At 38.8% G+C, this 14,733-nt stretch overlaps 1 protein-coding gene across 3 annotated transcripts; it reads right to left on the reverse strand.

Annotated features, from left to right (window-relative positions):
- Window positions 1-4,907: 4,907 nt before the first annotated feature.
- On the reverse strand, window positions 4,908-14,170 carry ndfip1 (Nedd4 family interacting protein 1). 3 transcript variants are annotated; one of them, XM_022762492.1, is made up of 8 exons: window positions 13,985-14,170; window positions 11,441-11,528; window positions 10,424-10,554; window positions 8,937-8,996; window positions 8,234-8,321; window positions 7,907-8,031; window positions 7,566-7,632; window positions 4,908-6,486 (listed from the first exon to the last, which is right to left on the reverse strand). In XM_022762492.1, exons 1-8 carry the CDS (start codon window positions 14,012-14,014, stop codon window positions 6,383-6,385), a joined length of 693 nt encoding a protein of 230 aa, XP_022618213.1. In that variant the 5' UTR covers window positions 14,015-14,170; the 3' UTR covers window positions 4,908-6,382. The 3 variants fall into 3 exon arrangements, with proteins under 3 accessions (XP_022618213.1, XP_022618211.1, XP_022618214.1); XM_022762490.1 differs by having other exon boundaries at window positions 8,937-8,999; XM_022762493.1 differs by lacking the exon at window positions 8,937-8,996.
- Window positions 14,171-14,733: the final 563 nt, after the last annotated feature.

The raw sequence follows: 14,733 nt of genomic DNA on the forward strand, positions 1-14,733 counted from the left end.
TCCATCACCCCCCCATCCCATCCTGACGGTATGAGTCACAGACAAACCAGTTCCCTTGATGCACTGCGGAAACGTAATGTGACGTAGCCTCCATCGCTCCCTCCCTCGCCACACGCGTCCCTCGATCTCTCCCATTCATCCGTCCGTCGCTCCGTCCCATTCATCCACCTTCTCGTCACAGCACAGCAAGTCTCCATTCACAAAAAGCCCTGTAAGCCGAGAGAGAGACAGTGTTATACCAGTAGAATATTATGCATTTGCGTGGAGGAAAATAATACGGTACGAAACAATAAATTAAAATAGAGCAGTTCAGTAGCAAGTAGAGGTAAATTATCAGCACTTATATTATGACTCTTTACCAAAGAAATGACTGTTAAGGAAAACTGTTAATCTTGCCAAACGTGATGAGTATCTCCGACTCAAACATGAGTTAATTTCACCCAATACTTTTGAGTTTAATGTTGTGCAAGATTTATTGTTGCCATGGCTACAATATGTGCAGTCAAATATTAGCTAGACTGCCAAGAGCACTGATTTGTAACAGTAATTAAAGTGTTGACAGGAAGTATGTTTGAGGTGTCCCAATATATGATAAAAATGGACAATGCACAATTTCAAACTGTGAGTAGAATAGAATAGAAAAGAAATATAATTAACTATGATACGATATACAGTATCATATAATACATATAGTCTAGTCCAGCATGACACATTGTAATAGGTGGCAGTAGGTGGGTTCCCATCCAACTGTTTCTATGTGCATTTTCAATTTGCCAACTAGAGAATTAGTGCCTTGAGCTGCTACCAAACTCCTATGCAATGGTAGTGGATGGAAACACACATTTCACATTTTCACATTACATTAAGATACATTGTCATTTACACCAGAATATAGGACAGTGCATTCGGAGCAGCAGGAGGATTATCATCACAGCTTCTAACAAATTGTTTTAAACAACATGCAGAAGTGATAAGTATCGTAGAGACAAGAAAGCCAGGTGACTTGACACTCGTCTCTGACATCACTACAGGATGAAGTCATGGGTAAACTCGTCTCTCCGGGTCTGATACAGCGGCATGTCATTAACAATTGGCATTCACAGACACCCTTCCAGGTGATAACACAGACAACATGACGGATTTGTGTTTTATGACATTCAGTAATGTCTGCAGAATTTAACTCGTCAGCAGTCTGCGGAAGTAAGCAGTAAAGTGAGAAACAAGGGTCACTTTTCATATTATAGACTAAATAATGCCACCCAGCGAGAAACACAGAAGGAGAGATGTGATGACATTACAGTATACCGCCAATGGATGATTACCAGAAATGCACTGGAAAACCATTTATGTGAAAGTTGCAGAATTTGGATACGATACATTTAAGGTGAGCAGTGACAAGGAAATAGAGCCACAGCAGCCATGACAAATGTCTCAGTAGGGTTAAAATTATAACATAATACTAAGTTAAGAAATACAGCAACTAAAATGTAATGCACGTTGGTCTTGCATCTTTGGATATGATGTTTAAACTTTCAGCTGCTCTTCCCTCAGATGCTTCTGATTTTAAAGACCTCAGTTAATCTTATCATTAACTGTACTTTTTACACAGAGATATAAAAATTGTACAGTATGAGCTGGTGTGATTTTGATTGAGTTTGAAAATGCAAAATTCCTCTGAAACTGAACAATCCTGCTGACAAATTGAGGATTATTTAGTGTAATATTAAAAGAAAATGCACAAGAGGGCTGTTTAAATAAGAACAGTGGTTTTTCAATTGTGGTACAGCGGAAATCTGTGTTTGCATGGACGGCTGAAATACATCATCTTTCCCCCGAATGTAATCAGAGGACCTATCCGAGTGCTTCTAACCTCTTTGATTACGTCACTGGATGTATGTTATAACAGATGACATCACTTAAGTAACCTACCTACCTAATGGTCACAGTCATCACGGACAAATGATTCAGCGACTTGAGTCTGATTTTACGAATGAACGGCTGACGGTTTGCCCTGCTGGTTGGCTGAAGACAGGAGCAGAGAAAATCTCAATGTACAGTATGATTCACCACAACAAAGTGTTAGGGAGGGGGGTGGTGATGTCATTGGTGGTGGTGGGGGAGTCATCTGTGAGTCAGAGAGGAAAAAGAAGAGGAGGAGGAAGAGGAGGAAGAGGATAAGGAAGAGAGAGAAAAAAAAAAGGAGTACATGGGGAGGTGGGGTACCTGCTGTGTGTGACCCATGGTAACAGGCAATGCTGGCCTGCGGATGACTCACCACTGCTTTACCAGCCTCACTCTCTCACACTCACACACACACATATAATACACAGGGATGCTCACCACCATACGCCATCACACAAACATGTAAAAACACATTGTGCATGCACACACAGCCTGTTTTATGGCATTAGAAGCATGTAGACTTCAACGCAACATAAACACACATCGCCTACAGGATGCTTGCACACACACAAACACACACCACATGAAGTGCAGGGAGAGGAGGGGAGGGTCAGGATGACTCACACATCAATGATAACACCCCTCCCTCTACCCAATCACACACACACACACACACACACACACACACACATAGAGAGAGAAGAAGGACATATCATTTGGATGCAACCCACATCCTCCCCACATCCTGGGGAACCTCCCATCTGAAACTCAGACTGACAGCGGGAGGCTCCGACTCAATGCAGTTTGTCTAAGGTGATGGGAATTCTCTGGTAGGATGTTGTAACTTTAAATAATTGAAGATAACGTCAAAATGTGAGAAGTTGGCAGTAGGATGTCTTTTGCGGCCTCGAGGTCTCTTGTCCTAAACATGCTCATCTGCAAACATCAGTATATTATGGTCAGAATCAATTTTGGTATCCTATTATAATTTCTGTACAGATAAGACTTCAGTGGAGATGATTGATATCCTCCAAAGCACATTATTTGTATTTTCTATTCTAGTTTATACCAGACTTAAGACCGCATTTCCCAGAAACCCCTTCCTGTTAACAGAAATGGATCTTTTTTTTTTTAAAGGCAAAGGATTCATTTACCTTTGTGTTACAGAGGCGGTTAAACATGTTACAAGTGATTTTTCCATCTGCCTCTCTGAAAGCTTTTCTCCAAACGGCGCTCTCTCTAACTCTTATTAACTCTACAAGCTGATGTTGTGTACTACTGTGCTCTGTTTGTTATTATTATTAAACATATTGTACGATTTTATCAACTATCGTAAAATCACTTTGTCGTTTCATAAAAAGTTTGCCTAACAGAAGCCAAAGTTTGTCTCTTTGGAAAGATGGCTAACTCCCAGGCCTCTCTGTAAATCAAAAAGTCTCCTCTTATCTTTTGATAGCTAAAACATGCAAGCCGTGCAGGCACTTGGCAAGCACACATAATTCCCATCAATTACTCCAAGAAATACTTCCATCTCTGTAAATCGGGGGCAGCTGACAAGACACAGACAGCTCTTGGCACAATGGAGCTGTTTTATGAATGACATCTGGATAATAAGAACACCTGCACTGGGTGACCCTGCTGGAGCAGAGGAGGGATGACGTTACGGAGGGATTCAAGTGGACTGAGGCTGAATTTGTGTAAGATGTGGACGATAAGGAATTTTGTTGTTTGTGTGCTTTGCCAGAATTTACAGCTGAAAGACTGTCATCGGTTAAACCCGTCTGCACCTGGCAAAATCAAGTTTGTTTATCCAAGGTCATCTGGTGACGTGGTGCTTCAGTGGACCGGTGTTGAACGGTCTGGAATATGACCTTTGCCCTACTTGTCTTTCTCTTACTCCCATCTTTATGGGCCATTTGTGCTGTATTAAATATGAGAAACAAACAAAAAAACTAATTTAGAATATTAAAATAATGAGTTTAAAACTCAGACAGTTCAAAGTTCACATTTTCAGCCCAGAGCTACTGAACATCTGTATTTTCTGACCGACAGCTGTTTCTATTTTTCCAAAGGGCACACTGCAGAAGAAGAAATGACTTCAGGAAATCCGATTTTTAAGAAGTTCCAGTCGTGCAGCAGCACAGACTTAAACAAAAGGCAAAATCTACAGTTCATAAGAGAAACATTTACTAAAAATGTCAACCAACACTGAACAGTTGCTTTTCAGTACGCAGTAAATTTATCAGATTCCGTCTCCTTTTCCATTTAATCTCTAATAATCTAAAAACATTTGCGTTTTTTAAAAAGTATGAACTTAAAAGCAGGAGTTTTTCAATGAATATTCCCTGTATAACGCACAGTTGCATGCCAGAAGGCTGAGCATACCTTCAGACTTAAACTGCATAAAAGTCTGGTTTGCTCGACTTCTCTGTTCTGCTCTTGGGAACAGTTCGTAACCATGAGCTGTAAAATAATCATTTTTAGTGAATTGAGAGTGACATTTTACCCTGGTGGCCTGTGAAAGATGAACTGAATGGAGCCAATGTCATGTCATCTGAGCACCACTAGAGGCCAATATCCAGCTAGGATCAGGTGGGGAGGCCTGCGAGACGATGTGACACTGTGACAGTAAAAGTTTCCAGTGAAACCAAAGTATGTTTCAGTTGGTGTGACATGTCTTCCAGGTGTGGTGACCTTAACTTCCTGTTCCAACTGCAAGGAAAAACACAGCTGACATGTATAATTAGCCACTACCAGTAAATCATCTCGATTCTTGCACACACACACGCACACGCGTGTCTCGTGTGTTAAAATTAGCACGGCTAACAGTATGTCTCTGGTCAGTAATTGAACATCACGGTCAGGGAGGCTTCCTCTCTCTCTGGATGACTTAAAACTTTCAAAAGCCTCCCCACAACAGCCATGCTCAAAAATACTAAGCATGGTAGATTATGTTTTTATCCCAGTTCAGTTGGATCATCAGGCTGAATTCAAATTAAACTTGATCAAAGTCCAAAAACTATTTATTATCCACTGACAGAACATTATTTCTCAACCTCAATGATACAACTCTCCTATTCAGGCGTTTTGGAAGTAAAACCACTCTGGAACACCCGGACTGAAATGTTTGTATGTAAATTAATTTGTTCAATACATCTTAAACGATCAGTCTATATAATAGAGGGAGGAAGTGGCATCCTACTACCTGAATAACAAGCATAACTAAAAATGGCCGTCGTGTCAGGTTATATTTTCCATATTATTTTTTTGATAGATAGCTCAGCACCAAAATGTTCTCTTACAATTTAATTCCAAACATTTTCCAAGCCAGATACTTAAAATTCTTGCAATAAAAATAATCATTCCACTTACACTAGAATGAGGGTAAATAAAAACAATGACTCTTAATATTTCATAGTTACGTGAAAGAAAAGTCTCTGCTCTGAATTAATATATTCCTTGTTCTTCACAGGGCAGGGTTTCCAAATCACATCTGGCGACACAATCATTCCATTTCCTCATTGGAAACCAGTGGGGTGCCAGTGACTAAGATAGGGCGTTGGAATCTTTTATTTGACCAAAACTGTCCGTTTACACATGTGAATCCAGTGACAGAGTAGCAGCTTATTCCACCCCCATCACTGTGCCCTTGAGCAAGGCAGTGACCCTCAGCCTGCCCCAGAAGCTCCGCTCCTGGATACCCTGGGCATCACTGGACCTTTTAAGCCTCTGCTGAAATGCGTGTATGGTAAATAAGGAGAGAACATTCCTGATTACAGTGAGTGCATAGACAAATCTTAAACACACAAGGAAAAGATGCTTTGGGGGAAAACCTGGCCCCTGATCTTCTTTACAACTGATCGTCAACCTTTTTAGCCCCTGAACCCAAAAAAAAAGCTAATGATTTTCCCTTTTCAGCCTTGTATTACCTGAATTATATACTATTTCACAAGGAACAAAAAGTATTGGTCAAAAAGGTTAAAAACACATTTAAGTGATTCTTGAAATATATCATTTCACATCGTGTAAGTGTAAATGTAAATCAACCCATGACCCCAAAATTGCCCACTGGCCCCTGCACTGAGAATCAGTTTTCTAGACAAATGACTTCATCAGGTTGAAGATCGGTGGAAAAAAATAATACAAACAAGCCTGCCCCCTGGTGGCTAAACAGGGGGACAGTGCATGCTGCTGCTACCAACAGATAGTAAAATAGTAAATAAGGCATTAATTTATACATCACACACTTCATAATTGCAAATAGCACTTGACAGTTCACCACTAACAACTGAAGGGTTTTACAGATTTCTCAGTGTATACTGTTTTACACCAAAAGGGGACTATAGACATATTGTCCAAATCATGTCAAGCAGAGGAAAAAAATGTTCCTTTCCCCTGTTTTGATTGAATAAAGCCAGACAGTATGCCTCATTGAAAGAGAGAAAAAAAAAGAGATGATGGAGAATGAGGGTTTGCCAGCTCAGTAGATGAAGAGGACTCGGGTGCGGGGCAGGGTGGAGAAGGTGTCAGCCATCTTGCGGATTCTGGCGTAGTTGATGAACCCTCGCAGGAAGAGCAAAATGCCTGAGGAGGAGAGGAAGAGGAAAGAGGAAAAAAGGAGACCATGAGACTGACAGAAGTGACTAGTACTACAGCACATACACAAACACACACAGTGGCAGCAGCAACAAATGCGAGCAATGCTCTGACGGGGTTTTTAGGTTGACCAATATAAAACCTGATAAAAGAAATATAACAAAAACCAAAAAGATAAAACTGCCCAAGATTAAAGTACTTCCTAATACACCCATACTGATTACAGGGTAAACAGAGCAGATCTGGCTGATATGAACTGAGGTAAAACATAACTCAGTGAACTGGTTTGGCAACATGTGAATGAATGAGTAGTAACTAGGACACACTTAAACTAAAAAAAATTGCTTGAGGTTAGCGAAGACAATTTGGGACAAAATAATTATGAAGAGTTGCAAAGTAAGAACAGTCATTTCAGGAGTGACTTGCTTGATTTGTGAGTGGAGCAGTTTAAAGCTTTGGAAGAGGAATGAAGCTCACCCACTTGAATTATCGTTACAAAAAATGAACAACTGCGTTATAAAATATCTGGTGCTTTGAAAATAAATTAAAAAGTATTAAGGTTGTGGACATTGTGGACAAAAAAAAAAGTAGCATAAATACAGAAAATAAAGACTGTGATACCCATGGTGCATTTCGGTTAGCAAAAGCTTCTAAGAAATGAAATTGAAATAATTAAAACAGAGAAAATCCTATAGTGATGTTAAACCTGCACTTGGCCACTTTGGGGAAACTCAACCTGCTGTAAAGACAATACTGACCTGTTCTCCCCCTTTTTTGATTGATTGATTGATTGATTGATTGATTGATTGATTGATTGATTGACAGACTGTAAGTGTAAAAATATTATATATATATATATATATGGTTGGAGAAATTAAATTTTTATATCGCTGTAATAATTATAACTGATTATCTAAAAGGATAATTAAGGTTAACTATCCTGCTGTAACAATTCACACCCCAACACTGTAGCAATGGAGCTCCAGAGAGCAGAAATGTGTCACAAGCAAAACAAAACTTTTCGATTCCCTATTTGATTCATTTAAATGCAGAGGTTGGCTACTTACCAAACACCAGAAACACCCACCACAGCCAGTACTGTCCATCAAAGTAACCAGGGAAGTATGTGGAGAACTAGAAACCCAACAGAATGACAGAAATGACTGGTTAGAATAAATATGGCCTGCACTGGCTTCACTCAAATGAGTCCTGCATTTTAAAAGTGAATGAAGAAAGCAGCCGACTTCTCAAGAAATCTTGAGGAAATAACACAGTGCCAACAAGCCAACCACTACAGACACAGCATTAAAATACCAGAGTGCTGTTTGGGGCTTTTGAGTTGTTTGTGCGTACATATAACCACATTTTATGTGTTTGTGTGTGTGTGTGTGTGTGTGTGTGTTCATACCCGGACTATGAGGATCCATTTGATGAGGGAGAGGCCAAAGCCTGAGATGGCCCCATAGCGGCCAGCTGCGGAGGTGGTCAGACAGAAAGACAGGAAGAAACCGATCCAGTTGAAGAGGAATGCCACTGAAAGGAAGAGTGTTAGACATGCCATCAGAAATTTAAAAAACAGCCGCGAGAACGCAGGAAATATTATTTCACTAATTTTTAGCCAATATAAGAAAAGACATAATTTCTGCAGAAGGTAAGGTAAAGAAGAGCTGAAGATGAAAAAACATGTTGAAGAAGAGAAAGAGAAAAACAGAGACAAGTAGATTGGGTTACTAACTGAAGAAAGTGAGCATAAAGATGCCATCATTTCCTATCCTCAGCTGATCAGCATCTTCAAAGTCATCTCTGGTCACAAAGTCTTCATCCTGTGATGGAAAAAACAACAGTAGAACAAAACAAAAAGAGAGCAAAGTAAGTTATTTAAGCATTGAAACAGTCTTTCGACAGCACAGCCAGGCAGTAACAGAGCTTCCCAGGGCTTTATTTTATTTGAAATGATCTACATACAGATCTATCAGATCGATTTATTTGATAAAGCTTGGCTTATTTTAACCAATTCACAACTGTGTATTTAAAATTGTACTGATACAACGCAGTGACTGAAATCAAAGTGAATGTGATCAAGCACAGAGAAGCAGCTGCTAGTGTAAACCAAGCTGACAACAGACAGTAAATACAACACAATCAACCAACAGACCAACGGAAACATCACAACACAGCAAGCCTATATAATGACTATCACTGTCACTTTACCCGAAGGTCTGGAGTCAATCAAATACAATGCAGGAAATAAAGAGAACCAGTCGATCTTGTTTAACTATCAACTATGCACTAGCTAGCACTCTAAATACACAAACATACAAGGAGGGTGGGGCTTTGAATACACAAAAACTGTAGGTACATCTGTGATTTCACACACAAAAGCAGGACCAAGTACACATCCTCTCCTCATACACCCTCCTCCCACTCTTCCCAGTTACCTCCAGTGAACTGCGAATTACATCGTCAAAAGTCTCCAGGCGTTCCCTGTGCTGAGGCTGCTGCTGAGCGCAAGGCAGTGTGTGGCAGAGAAAGACAACAGCAGCAATCAAACAACGTGCAGTAAGGCACAATGCATCACAGTGACCACTAGAGGTCAGAGATTAGTTTGACATCAGTGGCTAAGACTTTTTGTTTCAGTATCAACTCAACTCAACAGAAACTGTTTTTTTTTTTTTTTTTCAGGACACATGCGCTGCCAAGTTATGCATGAATTTCTTCTGCTGCTGACAAAGATGGAGTGGCACAGAGATGGCTTTTGTGTACGAGCTGGGAGGTTAGAAGTTATTGGCAGGCTGTACAGGACGAGGTGTGCTTTGCCTTTAGTCAATAAAAGAACTACAGTTACTGCAAACAAGAGTTCTCAAAAATAAAGGTCAATAAGAACATGGTTCCCTGAGCAAAGGTGTCATTAACGATTAGGCAACTTCTAATATGTCTAATTTCAAATACAATATATTAATTAACATTAACTGATGTAATTTTAAAAAAAATATATATCAGATAAGAAGGTGCTTTAATATCACCGAGTGGCAGCCATGGGAAACTAAAGCATGAACACCCACAGCTGATATAGAGAATAATGCCATGGCTGCATTTCATAACAGGTTTTAGTGTGCCTATCAAACATTTCAACATTTTACACTGGTAAGTAACCACACCTCCATCTCCATATAGAAACTGAATGGATTTATTCAAGTTTTGGGGGGAAACAAATCCAGGTGCACTGTGCACACACGGTAGGTTCAGGGGGTCTGGGAGACTGAAGCATTCAAAATATAAAAGGCTGGCACTGACACACAGAGAGACAGAAAAATCATACTCTGATTATTTTGGCAGATATTACGATTGCAATATGAGTCACGATTTCAGATGGAATGGTCTTTTTTGCATTTCATTTTCGCTGAAGAAAATACAAAAATGATGATTTTTTTGTTAGGGCTTGTACCAAACAAGCATGTTCCTTTACATCTGGAGAATATGGTTTGTAGGCCGGGGAGTCTCTGTAGCACCACAACGCTTTATTTATGGTATGTTGTGACACATTTTATCTTTATCAAAAAATTGCAGCTCCTGCAATTTGGATTTCGATAATGTTTCAATTTATTGTTCAGTCCTAGTGATAGTAAATGGTTTCTCAATTTTTGAGAATCTGCAGTTGTTCAAACCAGTAGCAGTTCATGCAGGAAAGACAACGATATAATCAGATAAGTAAAGAACACACCTAAGGCAATACAAACAAACTTGCTGTGGTTGGGCTCTGAGCACTTCCTGCCTTGCAGACAATACAAGAAGTATTTGAGCACAAGCTGCAGCGTGTGTGTGTGTGTGTGTGTGTGTGTGTGTGTGTGTGTGTGTGTGTGTGTGTGTGTATACAGCGAACGTTACAACGTGTTAAAAGGCAAAAAAAAAAAAGCGAGATACTCACTCTTCCTGTTACCAGGGGAACAGTGGTCTCAGCTTTGGTTCTTTCTGCTTCATCATAGGAAGGTAGCGTCGTTGCCACGTTGTATGATGGAGGCTTGGGGAAAGCACCGTCTTCCTTGTAGTCAAAATAGGCTGAAGAAGAAACAGTACCGTTACAAACATGAAGACAGAAAGCTTACTAATAAAAAGTCTTGTTTCAAAATGATTGATTGTACCCACAAGTGCCCACTGACTGTATTTTCAAAAACAAACTAAAGCCACTACTTAACATATGTTCTCATGTATTCATATACAGTAAGCCTTTGAAGTGTTTAATAATTGCAAGCAGTGGAAATGGAAACAGGCTTGAGAATTGGAGAAGTATGAATTACAATTTCCTACTTATCACTACTGACAAAAAACCCTTCACAAGATTACAATAAAAGTGGACAAAACTCTATTTTTGCTCACTGACAAAATGTTTGACTGCTTGACAGTGTTGATGAATTATTTTCTCAACTAATCATATTGTCTATATAATGTCAGAAATACGTAAAAAAAAAAATGCCTGTTGCAATTTCCCAGAGTCTAAGGTGATGTCTTCACATGGTTTCTTTTGAAGGTTTTACTTTTATGGCTTCATAATCATCAGCTAATCATTAAATTGACTAATGTATAATCAACAACTATAACTAACTTTCTAAAATGCCTTTTCAAAGCAATTAGTTCTTCTTGAGTGAGTGAATTCTGTGTCTGGTATTTCATCTATTTTATTGTCTTTGATAAGGGATTAGAGTAATCAAAACAACTATGAGGTCCGAGTCATCCACACAGGGTGCACATTAACATAGCCATTATTTCTTGAATACATGTTGCGTTTATTTATCCTTTTGGAGCTGCAAACTGTACACTACAGTTAAAGTAATCATGTTCCCTCAATTTTTCCCCACGCAATCAGACACAAATATGAATTTCCAATGTGCCACCATTGTCTATGACCTCAGAACCAGAGAAACATCTGGATGAGTCATGATCTTACCAGCATTGTCAGCTGTGATGCTGCTGTACGGGGGTGGAGCATCCGCTGCTACCTGTGGATTCTCTTCTGGGTCTTCCTCGTTCGGCAGCTGTGGCAGGTAAGAAAACCAGCATATGTGTCAGCACTTTTCATTGGAAATAGAGTCTTTTAGATAAAGAAGCTTCACACAGTTAAATGATTATTGGAGCACCCTTAAGGAACTTACACACAACGCATCAATCGATCAGAGAAGAGGAAGGTAAACTGGAAACCACATCAAAAAGTTTTTTGCGTGCATATGAACATTAATAAGCAGAAATGAGCACCGACCACGTGTTTCTCTCGCAGGAAACACATTAGCAGCCCAAACTCATAAAAAAAAAAAAAAATCTCATCATAGTTTTGTCGGTCAACTCAGACATTGAAAAAGTCACACTCAGCTATTCCTGACTCCTGATTGAGCTCAACAAGTTTTTAAAAACCAAACACTTTTGATCAATTAACACTACAGTCAGTTCCGAAGACAAGCCACTGAGGTGGTACTCAATACCTGGTAGTAAGTCTGCACCAATGGACTTACAGAGGTGTAAATTACAGGTTAACAACACCTTTAGCTTCCCGTTGGTAACATTTTATTTTGCAGGTCCTATAGTTGCCTACAATTTTCTAGAAAGGAACTGATATCCATTGGTAAACACATAGGATCGCATAACGGAGAAAACAGGGACAATGGTGACAGGCAACTGGTACACTCTCAAGTAATTCATACCAATTAATTAACTCCAATTACTTGCTAGTGTAACCTAATGAGTCCTTTAGTCAGTCAGATCCCCTGAACATGGAAAAATATTAAATTTGGCAACAGGCATGTTTCAACATATTGTATATGGCTAAAATAGAGGAAATTCCTCTGGAAATAACAACTGTGCATAAAGCCAACTTAAGTAACTTGTTCATTTTTGCAATAGTAAATAAAGTAGTACTTCCCAGGAAATAATCAAGAAGATCAAGATTCCCTGGGATAAAACACTAGCTACACATTTGTACATTCCTCTCCCAAAGCCATTTTAGGCTTCAAGGACTCTGTAACTTTTTCGTAAGAAAGTTAGACTGCGTTTTTATGACTGTGGTTTAACAGTTTTTTAGAGAGTACATGGTCAGAGTACAGCTAATACAATAAAGAACTTGGAGTGACGCAACGATAGTATCAGAGGTACCCCTTAATACAAGCCTTAATGCAGCCTTTTGTCCTCGGACACTCGCCACATTTCTAGTCATCCACAGAACTTAACTGGCTTTCTACCAGAGTAGTCTCTAATGCGTCTGCACATGAATTATTACTGCAATCAACCACATGAGCAGACTTATAATAAGGACTGTCTGCCCTAACAACATCTCCATAAGCAGGTTAGCTGGCAGATTTGGCAGTTAAGCTAGATGATGAGCGATCACACCCACTGCTGTAGGTCATGTGCTATCCAAAAATTAACATTTACCAGCAGTGCAAAGTAACTACATTTATTCACGTATGTACATAAGTACAATTTTAAGTTGTTTCTGTTTTACTTGAGAATTTCCATATCATCCTATGCTATACTCTACTCTTCGGAAATTAGGTTTCATTTCTCGTAATCATGCTTGTGCAGCAACATGTTTCACACGTCTTGTTTCAAGACACAGCTGATGTCATTAGAATTAAAAACAGGTTGATGAAATAGTTCTGGTCACATGTTAACCCGTGGTTTTTAGGACACAATTATAGCTAGAGATTTGCACTTTTAAAGATTGAACTGATCAACAGAACATAAAGTAGTTAAAACAACGACCAGCTACAACAAAATAATACCACTTACACATTAATGTACCAATAACATTTATACGGTAATATAAACAAAGTCCTTATACGCTCTTTTATAACGTCTCTGACATACTCCGATATTGAAAGGAATAATTCAACTATACTTTCACTTTTGATACTCATACTGAAATACTTGTGTATTTAAGTAATTTGAATGCAGGAGCTCTTCTTGTAACACAGTATTGTTACACTGAATTATTATGTCTTTTACTTAAATAATGGACACTGACATTAACATAAACAAATATAACTTTAACAAACATAAATTGTCTTAGAAAGCGTTATTCTAAGAAGACTTTGTTGACAAGCTTTCGTGACACATAAAAACTACTCATACTCCTAAAAAAATAAATAAACAAATAAAAAAAACGGAACCGACACGTTCACAAACATTTAGAATTTAATAATTCAATAACTAAATAGCTAGCTAACACGGAAACGTTAGCGTAAGTGCCGCTAGCATGCTAACACCTGCTGATGAAAATAACGATGTTTCTGGCTACAAAATTGACCCAGTTGACAACAATACTGATACTCAGCTTCCATGAATAGGAAACCGTCGTGTTTACGGGAGTGACACCAACCTAACGCCACACACCTGTGTGGCTGTGTAGCTTCTTTAATCCGCTTCACGATACGATTGACGTGTAATGTTAAATCTTTAACGTGCTGGCTTGCTATTTAACCAACGGATGGCATTGTCGTACCTGCTGATATCTGGCGGTCGGTTCGGCCATTCCGGGTTTGAACGGCTAGCAATCAACGACAGGAGAATAACGCCACCAAGATACACCAGCGAAAAACGAAATTATATAACAGTACAAACTGTAAACTCAATCCTTGCCACAATGAACAGCTGCTTCTCCCTCGACCGATCACACTGCTGTCAAGCTACAGTGAGTAAGTATGAAACACACGGCTTCCTGTTAGCTTTTTTTAAATAAAGCCCATATTGAAGACCACTGCTGCAAGACAAAGCTAAAACACAGCAACTGTCTCACCTTAATGCAGAAAATATTATACCATGGAAATGTATATTACCATTAAAAAAGGTTAAAAGATAAATAAATAAATAAACAAACAAAATTTATTATTGACCAGACAAAAAAACATATTAAGATGTCACCCTGCGTAACAGGAAATCATAAAAGGTATTTTCATAGTTTTTCATTGACAGATAATAGAAAAATAATGAAAATAATTGTCAGTTGCGACCCTTTTTTCAAATATGTTTTACAGTAACATAAGTTGCTGTTAGCACTCACTAGCCCAATAGCTAAAAGGAAGAATTATATCTGTCCTCAGATACAACCCTAAAACAAGTTTTATGTTACAGCAGCACAGAGACAGGTTAAGTGGTAAGAAAAAGCTATTTAAAAAAAAAAAGAAGCTATTTTAATTAGATAAGATATATCAAAATGTTAGAGAAAACAGTTAAAATATAAAATAAGATTAA

This window comes from Seriola dumerili, unplaced genomic scaffold (assembly GCF_002260705.1).
Source record: "Seriola dumerili isolate Sdu_G_001 unplaced genomic scaffold, Sdu_1.0 BDQW01000449.1, whole genome shotgun sequence".
NCBI classification, from domain to species: domain Eukaryota; kingdom Metazoa; phylum Chordata; class Actinopteri; order Carangiformes; family Carangidae; genus Seriola; species Seriola dumerili.

Excerpts from the sequence above, each read along its gene's own strand:
- ndfip1 (XM_022762490.1), bottom strand. The coding sequence starts at position 14,014 with ATGGCCGAACCGACCGCCAGATATCAGCAG. Across the intron at positions 9,000-10,423 it reads TTCCCCTGGTAACAGGAAGA|CAGCAGCCTCAGCACAGGGA; the intron begins GTGAGTATCTCG and ends CCTTGCGCTCAG. Across the intron at positions 6,487-7,565 it reads GTGGGTGTTTCTGGTGTTTG|GCATTTTGCTCTTCCTGCGA; the intron begins GTAAGTAGCCAA and ends TCTCCTCCTCAG.